General features: G+C 52.7%; 4 protein-coding genes across 4 annotated transcripts; 1 reads left to right on the top strand and 3 right to left on the bottom strand.

Moving 5' to 3' along the window:
* Window positions 1–107: 107 nt before the first annotated feature.
* Window positions 108–2026, bottom strand: ASPACDRAFT_123990 (putative C2H2 finger domain protein; the record flags this gene model as incomplete). The annotated part of the gene is made up of 5 exons (XM_020196697.1): window positions 108–378; window positions 448–792; window positions 839–1167; window positions 1259–1758; window positions 1813–2026. The coding sequence occupies 5 exons, from the start codon at window positions 2024–2026 to the stop codon at window positions 108–110; spliced, it is 1659 nt and encodes a 552-aa protein (XP_020053504.1).
* cyn1 (putative cyanate hydratase) lies at window positions 2013–3154 on the bottom strand. The gene is made up of 4 exons (XM_020205701.1): window positions 3093–3154; window positions 2568–3007; window positions 2423–2509; window positions 2013–2310 (listed from the first exon to the last, which is right to left on the bottom strand). Exons 1-3 carry the CDS (start codon window positions 3111–3113, stop codon window positions 2488–2490), a joined length of 483 nt encoding a protein of 160 aa, XP_020053503.1. The 5' UTR covers window positions 3114–3154; the 3' UTR covers window positions 2013–2310; window positions 2423–2487.
* Window positions 3155–5221: 2067 nt separating this feature from the next.
* Window positions 5222–9454, top strand: pld2 (putative phospholipase D (PLD)). The gene is made up of 5 exons (XM_020205700.1): window positions 5222–5423; window positions 5495–5891; window positions 5952–6095; window positions 6151–8654; window positions 8704–9454. Exons 1-5 carry the CDS (start codon window positions 5256–5258, stop codon window positions 9385–9387), a joined length of 3897 nt encoding a protein of 1298 aa, XP_020053502.1. The 5' UTR covers window positions 5222–5255; the 3' UTR covers window positions 9388–9454.
* A 3085-nt stretch (window positions 9455–12539) lies between these two features.
* On the bottom strand, window positions 12540–15390 carry ASPACDRAFT_1858621 (uncharacterized protein). Its single transcript, XM_020197624.1, has 3 exons — window positions 14981–15390; window positions 14598–14904; window positions 12540–14542 (listed from the first exon to the last, which is right to left on the bottom strand). Exons 1-3 carry the CDS (start codon window positions 15276–15278, stop codon window positions 12814–12816), a joined length of 2334 nt encoding a protein of 777 aa, XP_020053501.1. The 5' UTR covers window positions 15279–15390; the 3' UTR covers window positions 12540–12813.
* Between the last annotated feature and the right edge of the window lie 3 nt (window positions 15391–15393).

Here is a 15393-nt window from a genome sequence, read left to right as displayed (position 1 = left end):
CACTAGCGCAAAGTGTCGATTCAAGACGCAACTCTCCCTCCGAGTGCCAACGTCCTGAGAGTCAATAATAAATAACCACAGATAAGGATTTAACCCACCCGTTATGATCACCAGACGGGGCCTCTAAACGTGTAGCTCGTATCGATACCAGCAAGAGTGGTCTCGTTGTCCGGCTCGTACAGCGGTTCCACGTTGCCGGCTTCATACTTGATAGTGCCATCCTGGAGCGTGCCGGCGACGCGGACCACCCCGCCGGTCAACTGATCTAGAACCTGGTGGTAGGCGGACCCAGAGGCCACGCTGCAGCGATTGCTCCCGGTTTCCATGTGCGCGACCAGGTCCGACGAGCGTTTGAAGTTGCGGAAGCATCTGGGGCATCTGTTTGTACGGAAGTGGTTAGTCTTTGTACGATTCAATGAAAGGGCATGGAGAAAGATAAGGTCGCACCCGAGTGGTTTCCTATCGCGCATCTCCTCGATGATATGCGCCTCGAAATCCTCCACCCGCTTGTAGCTCACGCGGCAGTGGCAGACGTAGCGCGTCCGACACATGTTCAGGAACTTGCTCGAGTCCCAGCCCGGGGTGATCTCGCGGAGGATCTCCCCGGCCGAGGCGACCGGCTTGCCGAAGAGGCTCAACTCCATTGTCTGATCGTGCTCGAGCTCGGTGGCTGTGGGGAGCGGGACGAGCGCACTGTCGCTGGCGTCGGGTTCCGCGTCGTTCAGCGAGAGTCGCGACATCGCGGTCGCCATGCTCTTCTCGGTCATGTTGGAGGGGGATGGGGGGGATGCCCTGTTGCTGCTGCTGATGCAGCAGGTAGGGAGAGTTCATCACCGACTTTCCTGCACTGGGGCTGGGATTGGTGCTGGTGGGTGATTTCGCGTCGGGGGTTTTGTTTTTTGGACTTCTTCTGGGGCTGACGGGAGATTTCAGCGGAGTTCCATCTAGCATGACACCACCGTCGTCGTTGTCGAAATCCTCGGGCCGGATGGGCCGGTCACCGTCCAGGATCTCGGCGATCATCAGACGGGTTTCCTGCTGCTGGAGCAGGCGAGCCCTCGGGATTCTGCGACATCCGTTGCTCTCGATGTGCTGCATCAGGGCGCTGGCGGACTTGAAACCCATGGTGCAGCCGCGACAGTCGATGGTCTGCTCTGCTCGATGGTTCTGTTGCCAATCAAGTATTGTGTCAGTTCATAAGCTGGTTCGTTCTCGCTCTGTTTTAGCAGCCAAAAAGAAAGTGTTTCTGGTCACGTACCTGACGAATGTGAACGTCCCGGCCACCCGAGCTGCGGAATTCCAGGCCGCAGACGGGGCACACGATGTGCTTGACGCTGGTGATTTTGTGGAGAAGTAAGCGTTCTTCATCCGGGAAATCTTCGTCGCAGCGCTCGCAGTACTCGTGCTCGGTGATCTTGTGAATGTCCATGTCTCTTTTGCTGGGGAAGTGCTTGCCGCACTTGGCGTACGTGCAGGAGACACTGGTGGGTTCGGGAAGTTTTGTACTCGAGGGCGTCGCCGGGGTCCCGACTTTGGCAGAAGGTTGTGTGGTAGGAGGTTGTGTGGATGCAGGTTCGCCGACAGGACGACTGGTGGGATCACGGCCTCTGGCGGTAGGGCCTGCAGCTGGGCGACCTATTGCGGTGGTTGGTCCTGCAGCAGGAGGCTGTACACGAGAAGGTTCTGGGACAAAGCGACGAGGATTCAAGGGCTTGGTAACATTCGACCTTTCGCCGGGTTTCGCTGCAACCGAGGGACCTGCGAGAGATGATTCAGCCCCTGGTTAGTTTATATGCAAAGAACTTGACTTACTGGGCTCTCCACCAGGCTTCACTACGGGAGAAGGACCAGCGCGAGGGCCACCTCTGATGCGACGGCCATCATCAGGGGCTCCTGTGCGAGAAGGTTCTGTAGTATCACGACCTGCATTGACGGGGCCTGGTCCCGAGCGAGCGACACCGTAACGGCTTGTGTTGGCGCTGGTCACCTTGGAAGGACCTGCCTGGTGGCCTAGACGAGCGGACATTCTGGATGAATTAAATAGTTCAATTAGTTCGAAAAGGGAGGAAGATAGGAAGGGGGGCCACAATGAGCTCAGAGAAATAGGTCGACCCTGGAAGCGAGATCTTCGACGTCCCTGTTTAGAAAGATAGGAGTGGGAAGAAATATGACAGATGAAAGGAACGAGGAGGCCAAAGGGATCTGGAAAGAAGGTTGAGGGAGGTGGAAGGTGAGTCAGTCAATGGAGTGGATGCGCGAGGATTGCGTGTTATAGAGACCATTCTCACTTCACTATGACACCCACTCAATCTGGTGGGTGAAGGTAGGTGTCATTCGACATCAGCTGTGAATCCTTTACTTTGCGCATTACCACAACACATGGGAATGAAATTCATGCGCAGGAACAGAAGAAATATCATACTTCTTTCAAATATTATTTATATGCATTTCAATTACTAAAGCCTCCCTAGACTCACATAATCATACCTAGAACCGCGAGAAAGGCAACCTGTCGTAGTTTCAGTTAGCAAGTCTCATGCAAGAATTGGACAATCCTGTTGACAAACCATTTTCCTCTCAGAGTGATAACAGCCCAGTTATTTCCAGCCTCATCCGTCTCCTTCTCCACCTTGGTCGAGAACGAGATGGCACTCATGATGCCATCCCCGAACTTCTCATTGAGAACAGCCTTGTACGCGTACCCGTAGTTCTGCACGATCTCATACAGTCGGTAGATCAGCGGCTCCTTGGGCGGCATCTCGACCGAGCGGCCGCGATCCGGGAAGCCACCGAGCTGCTCTTCCAGAAGGTCGCGTGGAATGTCGAGGAGGGAGGACAGCTTGTCGATGTCTTCGGGAGATGCCTTGGCCTGGCCGTAGAACAGGGCGGCCGCGGCAACCTCGTTGCGACCGATGTGCTCGGCGATTTGCTCGAAGCTCAGCTTCTTCGATGCCTTGGCCTTGAAGAGTGTCTCGGAGGCGGAGGGGAGGTAGGGGTGTTGGGAAACCTGGTGATGCGCTGTTGATTAGTACGTGCGGAAATGACTTTCCTGGTACAACGTCACGTCGTGGGTTTTGTCCGGGGCAACTTACGTCGAGGGTTGCAAGAGACATTGTGATGTTGGTTTGATGTTACAATCGAATAGATGAGGTTCTTTGGGGATAGGTCTCAGAGGGTCAATGGTAGCAGCGCAGATTAGACAATAAGTGGTCAAGATATGGGCCGATGTCATTCTTAAATAATCGTTGCTGCTCTGGTTTCTCCAACTGCGGTGCGGGGTCCGTCTGCTGCGGGGGCCTGTCAGTGAGGGGCAGCGCTTGCTGCCATCCAAGGACGAACTTTAGGTTTAGACACAACATGACAGCGAAGATCTTATCTACGCGGGAATTATATCTGGCCTTTCTCTCGCAGCTAGCCATTCTCGAGACCGCAGTCTTCGGTTCTCCCTGTCAGAGGCGTCTGATTTGAAGTATACCTAAAGTATACCTAAAGAAATTCGACAGCTTTTACTGTTCCACCTCGGTGCGGGGTTGCTCTCCATCCGACGATACCGAGGGGCAATCAAAACAATGATGCCATCCTCAACAAGTTACCCTTTGGATGATCTCGCTCTGTCAGAACTCGAAAAATCTGATCACTTTGTGTTCCAAGTCACTAATATCTGGCCTTCCTAACTATACCATTGCTATGAATCCGGATCCCGATGAACGATGATGAAATTGAATATATTCTGCACAATCTTCCGCAAAAAGACCACGACAAGTGTACTTCTAGTAATGCCACAAGCCCCGAATATGGCCGGGAACTCCTTTATAGTGAGCTATGATCAAGGGAACAAGACTCTTTCTTGTTCCAAGCCCCTTATACTGGGGATAAAATGCTGGGTATACTGAGAAAAGCTGCGAGAATCAGGTTGGGTCATTATTCTGGAACATATTTCCTCGTTGCACAATGAATGACTTTTCCTGCTCAATACATCCCCCAGAAAGCAGACACGATTTCTTCCGCTTATCCCAGTAGTAATTAGTGCTGCTAGTCCTGGCTAAAATAGCAGCATTGGCACACGGGCCTGACAGCAAATGAGTCCCCAATGCTCAGCGAATGCTCGCCAAGACACTGAATGCGGTGTCATTCCACGCAGGACTCTTTCCCTGCTTGAATTGACGAACAATCTGTCCAGCTTACCGCCCTCGAAGGGTCCTCATCGTGAAAGCTTTGCGAAGTTCGAGAAACATTTGGCGGTGCATTCCAGAACATGAGGGTCGAAGGAGGTTTGCACTAACAAAGAAGTGGATCCGACCGCGGAAAGCTGGTTGTTGTCCAACTTGCGGATGGTCGGATAGTCGCGGATTTCACAGCATCGAATCGTCTTGCGAAGCACTACTAAGATTTGTGAGCAGCTGCGTTCGATCGGGCTGAGACATTTCTACATTCTCGTTTTATGGAGTATATGACCACATATGTTGTTGTCGTTATACCCATGTAAGTGGATCATGTCTCAGGATTGGCGACAACAAGCCCGCGTTATTCCCGTGTGCCAAGATCGCCCAGGACTTGAGCGTTCTAGCTCAACACTCTTAGCGCTCTCAGCGTAAATGTTGAATGGGCTTGCGCGATGCAATGCTCGGGATGAACGATGCGGTGTGGCAGAGCCACATAAGCCACAGTCAACAGAGGGGCTGGAATCACCGTATCATGCGTCATCAGAGGCTGTCAGGTAAAGGTCCGTACGGGTGTTGTTTCAAGCTAACTGGGGATTCCCCGCCATGATTGCCGGCACAGCCACACTGCAGCGATCTAGAAAGGCGATGGTGCATCGCCCCCGCCCTGCAAGGCAACACTCGATGTCGGTGGTTAAGATAGGATAGCAGCAGAAAGAAGTACAAGTTAGATAGTGTTGACAAATAGCCGCCATGGCTAGCAGAGAACATTTGCACCAGTAACTACCACCACCCGACAGTGGCCGAGCAGAAGGATACACAAACAAACCAACAACCCAGACGGAAGCCTAGAAAGTGGATAAGCTGGACTGGCGGGGCCGGTCTTACCGTCGTGGTTTAGCCCCGTATCCCCCTAAACCGTATTCCTCCTGCCTCAGATGATCCCCTCCCCCACCCTCCGTGAGACTACATAATAATAACAACTATCCGTTCCCTCTCGTGGCGGTCAGCATCCTTTCTCTTTTTTTTTTTTTGGGTTTGTCTATTGCTACACCATCTACCCTCTTCTCATATCCAGGTTCAACAGTCGTCCCCATGTCCCACCGTGAGGAAGACCTGGCCTACGGCCACTACTACGGCGACTCAGCGCGGGGCACATCCGGCGATACCGCGAGGGGATTTGTCGGCGACACTTTCCAGAAGTTGAAGGAAACCTACAAGAGCCACCAGCAGCAGCAGGGCAGTACCAGCAACACGCAGCAGGTAAATCAGGAATCTCAGGCACGGTAACATCTTCAACTTACCTTACTGACCACGGAGTTATCTACCCCCAGAGCCAGAGCCAGTACCACCAAACCCAGTCTCAGACCCAAGGTTCCGCCCAGCAATACCCGCCGTCGTACGGAAACACCAGCCCGCAACAGTACCAGCACCAGCAGTCCACCTATCATCAGCAAACCCAGAAACCCCAGAAGCAGGACAAGCTCTCCGGATTGTTCGGAAAACTGGAGAACCTCGGAAATGAGTTCGCACAGAAGATCGGAACTGCCTTGGACCCCCAGGCTTATGAGCAGTATGGATCGACCAAGCCACAGACACAGAACCGCTTTGGCAGTTTTGCACCAGAACGTCAGGGCAACGAAGTCAAGTGGCATGTTGATGGATGTGCATACTTCTATGCTGTCTCCAAGGCCTTGGAGAGTGCGAAGGAGTATATCTGGATTTTGGACTGTAAGCTTTTGGAAGTGTCAGTCGTGAGGTGATGGACAATCTAACTGACGTGAAAACCAGGGTGGTTGTCGCCAGAACTTTACCTGAGACGTCCTCCGGCGAAGAACGAGCAGTATCGACTGGATCGAATGCTGTTGGCTGCTGCGCAGCGAGGCGTTCGCGTCAACATCATTGTTTATAAGGAGGTGACTCAGGCATTGACACGTATGTTCACAAAGGGTACCGTACGCTACTGCGGTATAGCTAATCTAAAGCACAGTTTCCTCCCATCACACAAAGCACCACCTGGAGGATCTCCATCAGAACATCGCTGTGTTCCGTCACCCTGACCATCTTCCTGATCGTCAGGAGCTGGAAGCGTCTATCGCATCTTCCCTTCAGAACCTGTCGTTAGATGCAGGTAATCTGGCCAAGATGTCCGCTGATACCATCAAGGGAATATATGGTATGCACGAAGATGTCATCCTTTACTGGGCCCACCACGAGAAGCTTTGCCTTATTGATGGTCGCGTGGCATTCATGGGTGGCTTGGATATGTGCTTCGGCCGTTGGGACACTAATCAGCACGCGCTCGCCGATGTTCATGGCCAGGACCTGAACGAAATCGTTTTCCCTGGTCAGGACTACAACAACGCTAGAGTGCTTGATTTCCAGGATGTAGCCAACTGGGAGAAGAACCAGCTGGATCGGAAGAAGACATCCCGCATGGGATGGTCAGACATCTCAGTCAGCTTGCACGGACAGGTGGTCGAAGATCTGAGACGGCACTTTGTCGAGCGATGGAACTTCATCTATGACCTCAAGTACTACTCGCGCAACAATGCTAGATACACGAAACTGAACTTGTACGGCCGCCCTACCTCTTCTATGGGCCCCCAACAAGGTCAGCAGCAGGGTCAGCAGCAGGGTCAGCAGCAGGGCCAACAACAGCGGCCAACTCAGCAGCCTGCAGCGCCAAACCAGGGACCTTCCACTCCCAGCTGGCAGCAGACATTCACAGCCCAGCCCGGCGCTCTTCCGGCCAGCCCAAACCCTTCCACTCCCAGCTGGCAACAACAGGCCGCATCTCCTCACCCTGCGGCACAATCTAGCAATGCTCAACCATCGAGCGCCGGCAACCAGGCGACCCCTAGCTGGCAGCAACAAGCTCATCAGCAGCAAAGCCCTCCGCAGACTGCTTCCTATGGTGGTAGCGCTCAGCCTACCACTCAAAGTACCCCTAGTTGGCAGCAGCAGCAGCCCACATCTCCTCAGCCTGCTGCTTATTCTGGCAATATCCAGCATACTCAAAGCTGGCAGCAACAGCCCGAGTCTCATCAAAGTGGATATCAGGCTACCTCTCCCCACCCCAGCTCTCAGGCAGATTCCAGCTGGCAGCAACAGGCTCCGCCCGCATACACACCAAACCAGGCATACATACCAAGTCACGATGAGAAGCACCACTATACCTACACTGGTGATTCGTTCCCTCCGCCTCCACCTGGGCCTCCTTCAAGCCAGGGTACTACATCAGCCCAGCAGAGTAGCTATGGCCAGTCTCAGGATCAAACATACTCTCACCAGCAGACCTATACGCAACCTCAAGGTCAAGCGTACTCTCAACAGCAGACTACCACTCAGCCTCAGAGTCAGCAGACCTACACACAATCTCAGGGACAAGCATACACTCAGCAGACTCCCACCCAGCCCCAGAGTCAAGCGTACCCTCACCAACAGGGCCAGCCTCAATCTCAATACCAGTCATACTCTCCGAGCCAAGGCCAAAGTCAGGCTTACCCGCCTCCCCCTACTCAAGAGGGTCAGCACTCGCAAACCCGTGGTCTCCACGACTACCACAGCGGGGGTCATGCATACGGCGACTCCGAGAGAGGCTTCAACTTCCGTGGTATCAAGGAGAACATCACAGATTATAGCAATGTTCTTCGTGGTGAACTGGCTGGCCAAATCCATCATTACCAGGATCGTATGAATTATCGCCAGGGTGCTCAGCCGCGCGGCAACATGGTTTGTCAGATCGTACGCAGTGCTTCCAAGTGGAGCAACGGAACGCCCACCGAGCATTCCATCGCCGACGCATACGCAGCTATCATCCGTAACAGTCAGCACTTCGTTTACATCGAAAACCAGTTCTTCATTACTGCAACTGGTGATGCCCAGAAGCCCGTTCAGAACAAGATTGGAGCTGCGATTGTTGAACGTATTCTTCGTGCTGCACGTGGGGGCGAGAAATACAAGATTGTTGTTGTCCTCCCATCCGTTCCCTGCTTTGCGGGAGACCTGAGCGATGAATCCACTCTGGGCACTCGGGCCATCATGGAGTTCCAGTACAACTGCATCAACCGTGGAGGCAGTAGTATCATGGAACTGATTGCCAAAGAAGGATATAATCCGATGGATTACATCCGGTTCTACAACCTGCGCAACTACGACCGAATCAATGTCAGCGGCCCATTGCTTCAGGCAGAGAACAGAAGTGGTGTGAACTACGAGGAAGCCCGTAAGGAGCACGACCTGACAACAGCTGGCCCGGGTGGCTATGGACCGGGTGCTCCTCGTGCGGCCTTTGACACCACCGCCCCTTACCAGCAGTACCAGCAGGCTGCTCAACAGGTCTCTAGCACTAAGTCCGCCCCTGGTCGGTGGGACAGCGTCAGCGAATGTTACATGTTGAATGGTACAGATATCCGCAACGTGCCGTGGGAAGGTCCTGCCGAGGCTGAAATCGACGCATTTGTCACCGAAGAACTTTACATACATTCCAAGGTAAGTGTTATTGATGATTGTGTGAACGCCCAAGTTGACGGAAGCATAGGTTATGATTGCCGACGATCGGGTTGCTATCGTTGGATCTGCCAACTTGAACGATCGCTCCCAGCTGGGTGATCACGACTCTGAGATTGCGATCGTGATTGAAGACTACACCCCTATTCAGTCCCGCATGAACGGCCAGCCATGGAGCGCGAGTCGATTTGCCGCTTCTCTCCGGAGATACCTGTTCCGTAAGCACCTTGGTCTCTTGCCACCGCAGGATCCAGAACGTCCCGATGCCAACTTCGAGCCTGTGGGTGTACCAAACACATTCGATGCCGAGTCTCCAGAAAGCCAGATTGTGGCCGACCCCTTGGCGGACACAATGCATAGCATGTGGAACACTCGGGCCAGAACGAACACTGAGGTGTTCCGGAAGGTCTTTCACTCGGTTCCTGATGACCAAGTCCGGAACTGGGCCACCTACAAGGAATTCTATGGATACTACTTCCACGACGCAGACAAGCAGGCATATGGCAAGGACGACTCCCAGCCTGCTCGGTACGAATACGGACATGTGGTACGGGATGACTTCCCTCCGGGCCCTGAGGGTGTCAAGCAGGTGAAAGAACTGCTCAGTCAGGTCAAGGGAACACTGGTCGAAATGCCTTTGATGTTCCTGATCGAGGAGGATGTAGCCAAGGAAGGGCTGACACTGAACGAATTGACGGAGCCTATCTACACCTGAAGGAGTAATCTAGTTCAATATCTTTTGGTTTTGGTTTAGCAGCAATGAAATTAGATGTTTCTTTATTATTTCGTGTTTTGTGGACCGACCCAAAGTTGTAAGCAAGTGGTGTTTAGTATTGTTGTTGAAGAACAATAGGAGGGGACGGATGATGATTCGGTGCCGTCCCGGACTTCTTCCACGCGTGGCACTTCCCACCCCCACGAGGATGCCACAATCATGATGATCTATGATCCATGTTCGATTCAGTTCGTCGGTCTATGGTTTTCGAAGGCACATTCATATGGATGCATACAATTGACTGCTCCAGACTCGTCCAGGCACATCCACTACCGTTTCAAGACCAACACAGCCCTCGCTGGCTTCGTGCCCCGTTATTCAACACGTCGGACCAAAAGAAAGAGCGAGATGCAGCCTCATTTCTAGAACCAAAAAGCCGGAGCGCCCCTTGTCTCGATTCTAAATACCGAAACGGACCTGTCATTGGTCCATTATTAGAACAATATGAAGACCTAGTCCCTGTCTTACCAGACATCCTCAACGATCGCAAACCATACATCCCAGTCGCCTCCAGACCATTCTTTCTACCTCATCCCCATGTGATTTCTCCATGAAAGCCTTCTCGAGCGCCATGTTGAAGTTTACCGACAGGAAGAAAGAAAGTATCACAGAAACGATACTGACTCTCTCGCCCTATGCTGCCCTTTCGTTCGTACCTGCCGAGACCGTCCTCATACTCCCTCTACTGCCCTTGGTCTGTTGTTGGGAATCAAAGATGGAGTACACGTTCTCAGTCACGAAATCTACGGATTGATATCTGCCAGAAATCTATATAAACCTCTTCGAATCCTCTCGAGGATTGCTTCTTTTCCTCTCCATCCTCAAGTTTTATTACAAGCAAAACAAAAACAAATTCGATCTTTCGATCATCACTTCAATCATTCAAAATGGCACCCGTCGAGATTGTCAAGGAATCCACCACCCGCGGTATGTCCTCTCTTACATGAGATGTCTTGTCATAACCCTTGCGCTCCTGATCCTTTCCATCATCTCATGTACCGAGATTCAGAACGTTGGCTAATATCAAGTATAGGCGCCTCCCCCGGCGGCGGCTGCACTGTCATGTAAATGACTCCCCTGAGATAGCCTGGAGCTTCCTCTCACTTTCCACGTGAACACAACAATCTATCCTTTCGGTCCATAATCAATAAACCAATATCTCTCAGCTTTCGTCCATCTCGAATAAGGAATTCTCCTTCCCAACCCGCAACATGACTTATCTCATACACATACACGCTTTATATTTTGATTCATCATAAACTCCATTTACTCGACTCACGCTACTTTCGCCGTCCCCGAACACTCCTAACCCCGCGACAAAACACCAAAAACAACAGCCGGTCCTGGTGCCGTTGCGCCTAAAACGGGTTTAGGTCTAGTGGAGGGCAGAAGTTGATCTCCCCGATGTTCCTGTCACGACGTCGGTTCCCGCCTTCTTGCTGAGAAAGTGTGGGACTCTGGAACAGAACTTTGGGGTGTCAATCACCATCTTATCCGGATTCTATTCTTTCGCTTTTTTCTTTTCAACTCCGCCTCGGAAGTTTTTTATTCGAGAAATGATATACTACGCTTGCGTGTGTCTTGGACGAGATATGGGGGACCTTCTTTGGGCTGGAAGGCTTTAGATTAGGAGAGGGAATCGGGAAGATTTGGGTTCTTGTTTATCTAGAGTCGTGTTGCGGTCTCTTTTCTGTTTTGGTTGGTCCAAACACTCTTGGAAAATCCTCTCTGAATTGGATAGGATGTGCGTGGGTTGAGTTTTTGGTTTTATTTTTATATAAATAAACTATGAGTGAGATGGGTTAGATATATTCTTTCTGAATCTATGTTGGCTGGCTCACTTGAATTGTTCTTGAGATTAGATCGGTTGTAAAGGCCGTAAGCTGTGTGTAAAAGATATTAATGTTGGTTCCTGGGTTTCCAAGTAACAGATTAGCCTAATCTCCTTCTGGAGTACTTTGATAGAGGAATCCACATGTTCAGGTCTATTCTTTCGACTCGCAACTTTGCATATCTATCACCTCCAGGCAAGACAACCAGTACATAGACTAATGACCACTCTGCATTACGCGGCAGAGAAGGAAGTATACCCATATTCTGGGTTCCTATACAAATAACTCCAATCAATAATGCCCGTGAAGAAACATGGAAAAACGAGAAAGAAACTATCAACAACCACCCAAAGCATCAAGAGTCTGTTTCTCGTTCCCAGTCATACAATCACCCACACGCCTGACGTCCAAGAATAATCGACACTACAACCCCTTCTGCAACGCCCAGTACTAAAAGTCTACTCAAGAAATCCCCAACCCCCAAACCCAACGCCCCCACCTCCCAACACCCCGGCACAACCGCCGCCACCCCCTCCGCCCCGGAATCCAGACTCCCTGGACTTGGCGTGGGCGTAGCCGTAGCCGTCGTATATAGTCAGTGGGATGGGAATGATTATTGTCTGTCACTCGGTGGATCGTTGTTGAGGGAGTTCCAGTAGTTAGTGATTAGATCTGTTATGATTCTTGTCAAATCCGTGTAGAGCACATAGAAAAAGAGAGAAAGAACATCCCTGCAACTGACTACCACACAAAGAAGAGGAGAATACCACGAACTAAAGAGTGGCTCCAACTTCTTACCAGATACCTCTAATTGCTGGATGTACAGTACACTACTATATCTTTGGGGGAATTTGAGAGACTTGGAAAGCTATACGAGCCTCACGAGACAAGTTCTTTGAGCCAAGCCAAGTCGCTTCTCGGGAAGGAGATCCGAGTCATTCGTTAGTACGGAGTACGGAGCACCAATAGCCCGGTTTCTCATGTTCCTGCAGGGGCTGCTAAGCTCATTTAAGGGCTGGACCAAGAAAACTTCTTGTTTCTTGTTTGGACGGTGTTTATACGGGGGTTCGCCACATGGTGACAACGATTTTTGTCGGGTTGTAGCTACAGCTTGACGGCGGTTTTCAAAACTTCAAGCTTGAGGACTTGTGACTCCCGAGACGGTGACCGGATCTTGTGAGTAAGAGTGGTTATAGTAGCACTAACTAGCAGATACTGCCAGGGGTGAGACCGGTGGAAGGATGGGGTTGGGTCTATAGAGGGGGATAGCAGCTTCATGCACTGGGCAAGAATTCTACTTCGACCGCATATGCTTTCACTCAAGGCCTTATTCAACTGATATAGATACAATTGGCAAGATCTTTCTCAAAATCGAGCACAAGTAGCAAAATCCCAACTATCATTCCATTTCGTACATACACTCTCTCACCCAACACTTGGGGTACACCTCACCTCCCCTCCCCAGCCAAGGGAAATTCTTGATACAAGCCTACTTCACCGTTACTACCTTCACATACCAGCATAGACATCACGATCAAACCACCCCCCTCACACTCAACCGCCCCATGACCGTCCGCACCAAGGAATTCGTCTCCCCGCCAAACACCCCCGCCTCCAACCGCCCGACCTCCCGCTCAATTTGCTCCTCCATATCCCGCAGGAACTCCCTGGTGGTGGCCAACACCCCCGAATCGCGGAGCAAGTGCAACAGACCGGGGACACTCATTGGCGGCGGGACAGCACCACCGCACGCTCCGAAGCCCTGGCCCGTTCCGTTTCCTCCAGTCGAGGAGGGACAAGAACAAGAGGAAGAAGAAGACGCAGTAGAAGGGGGGCAGGCGCACGGCGAGGGGCTGGTTCCACGAGACGCACAACCCGAGAAAGAACCAGCGTACGATGATGAGCATGAGCCAGCAGTCGCAGCAGCAGCAGAAGAGGATAGCAGCGCGGTGATCTGCGCACGGCACTCGGGCCGTGTGTTCAGGAGCCGGATGATGGGGTATGAATAGCCGTATCCTCCTATCGTGCTTTCTGCCCCAGGCTTGGAGGGAGTGGTGCTAGTTGGTGTGGTGGACTCGGTGGTGAAGAAGAGGTACTCCTCGCGGATGCCGATGAACCGCGCAAGGAGGTTGGTGAGGTAGAGGAGGGAGTCGCTGCGGTTCAGGAACTTGGGGTCGTTGGTGCTGCTGCTGCTGCTGCTGCTGTTGTGAGGATGGCATGGGGATGGCGAGGGAGGGGCATAGCGGGACTGCGACTGCAGCAGTCGGACCAGAATGGAGAAGAGTGCCCCCGTGGTGTCATCGATTAGGCCTAGGTATTCGGGCTCGGTGGGGATGTGGTGCGTGAACTTCCAGTTCAGGGCCCAGCTTTGGCCGGTGAAGAGTCTGGTGAGACCTTCGGTCAGGATGGCGGTGGCTTGCGGCGGGTTGCTGAGGAGGTGGGGGTGGTGCTGGACGGATTGCAGGGCGTGGGTGAAGGCGTAGTAGGCGCTGTTGGTGGCCTGGGCGGTCCCGAAGACGATGTGGGTGGCCGGGCTGCTGTGGCGGGTGGTGCTCGCGGTGAAAATGTCCCAGAGGATGAGAGTGGCGTTGTGGAGGTTGGTGAAGATGGTCTGGATGTGTTGGAGGGAGGGTTCCGGCGCGCGGGCCCAGCAGTTCAGCGCGGCCGGGAGCATGTTCAGGATTGCGGTGGTCGGGGTGGAGGCGATGGAGCTGATGTAGGTGGTTGGAGCGGTTAGAGCGGTGGTGTCCTTGGTCTTGCTCTCGAGGCTGCTGTGGTGGAGTCTGTAGCTGAGTTGAGGAGAGCAAGGACGATCGATGAGGGTGGTGGTAGACGAGATGCTGGTCCATTCGGCCTTGCCGCAGTTGCTACTGCTGAAGCATGGAGACAGCAGATTCGCCCGCCAGTAGTTGTAGCTGGCCATCGCCGCCCCGACGGCCTCGATCCAGCGGTGCAGGCGGATCGACTCGGTCGGGTGTTGCCAGGAGAATCTGTCCTTAAGGGACAGGAACCGGCTCTCAAGCTCAAGAATATTTCTTCTGACCTTCTCGCGTGCTGCGTCAACCGACAACCCCTCCACGCGAATAAAGCAGTCGATGATGTTGCGCCCGGCCTTATGATCTGCGCACCCTGCAGTCCAGCTCCAGTATTCATCGTTCAAGGCGAGGCACTCATCCGCGACGTCCTTAATTTCGTGAAGAAGCATGTGGTCAACGTGCGAGAGATGAACACCGATGGCGAATTCCAAGATCGGCCAGAAGGCTCTACCCAAGGCATCAGTCATCACACATTCAACCCTCCCAGAGTCTCTTAACTTACTCAAAAGCGAACTTCTTCTTGCAGTCCAGTGGCGTTGGAGCCCGAACAATCGCCTTCCGATACACCTCGAGCAGATGCACCCCGTGCTCGCACTCAGCCCGGCAAACATCCGAGAACGTCTCCGAAATGACCTGCTGAAGGCGATGGTGGTGGTGGTGGCGGTGGTGATGATGACGATCCCCTCCCAAACTCTTCCCACACGATCCAGAGCACGAGCAGGAAGAGGAGGCCGAGAATTGCTCGATGCACCGGTTCAACAGCTCAAAGCCCTCGTGTCGATTATGAGTTCCGAATCGATGGCAAAGGTCTACTGTTCCATCAACATCTCCTCCCAAAGCCAGACACATACATGCAAGAAGGAAACAGGAAATGAAGGGGCTTACCATCAAGCAGTCGTGCCAACTCAGCCAAACACGCCGCCGTCGCCAGTCTGTCCGGCTGCGCCTCGGGGATGATCATGACAAGTGGGTTCTCTCGCGGTCCGAAGCGAGTCGCCGATGTTGACCCGGGATAATCGGATCCGACATCGAAGTGGCAGTTCCATTTGCACACAAAGTCCTGGGCAGCTTTGGTGGCCACCTCGCTGTAGCGGTTTACGCGGATCGGGAGGGAGGTGAAGGCGCCGGCTTTGCGAGCTTCGAACTCACTGATGACCGAGGAGCAGGCGTGGTAGTTGTCCATCGTGATGAGCGATGTTGCAGAATGCCAAAGAACAAAATTAATAAAGCAGAAAGAGAAAGAATTACAAGAAGGAGAAGGCAACAATGGTGGTTTGGACAAGAGCTGGGATCTCCTG

The sequence above is a fragment of the Aspergillus aculeatus genome (genome assembly GCF_001890905.1).
Source record: "Aspergillus aculeatus ATCC 16872 unplaced genomic scaffold ASPACscaffold_14, whole genome shotgun sequence".
Lineage (NCBI taxonomy): Eukaryota > Fungi > Ascomycota > Eurotiomycetes > Eurotiales > Aspergillaceae > Aspergillus > Aspergillus aculeatus.
The sequence above is the reverse complement of the archived record's forward strand: the minus strand, read 5'-3'. Positions and strand labels throughout refer to the sequence as shown.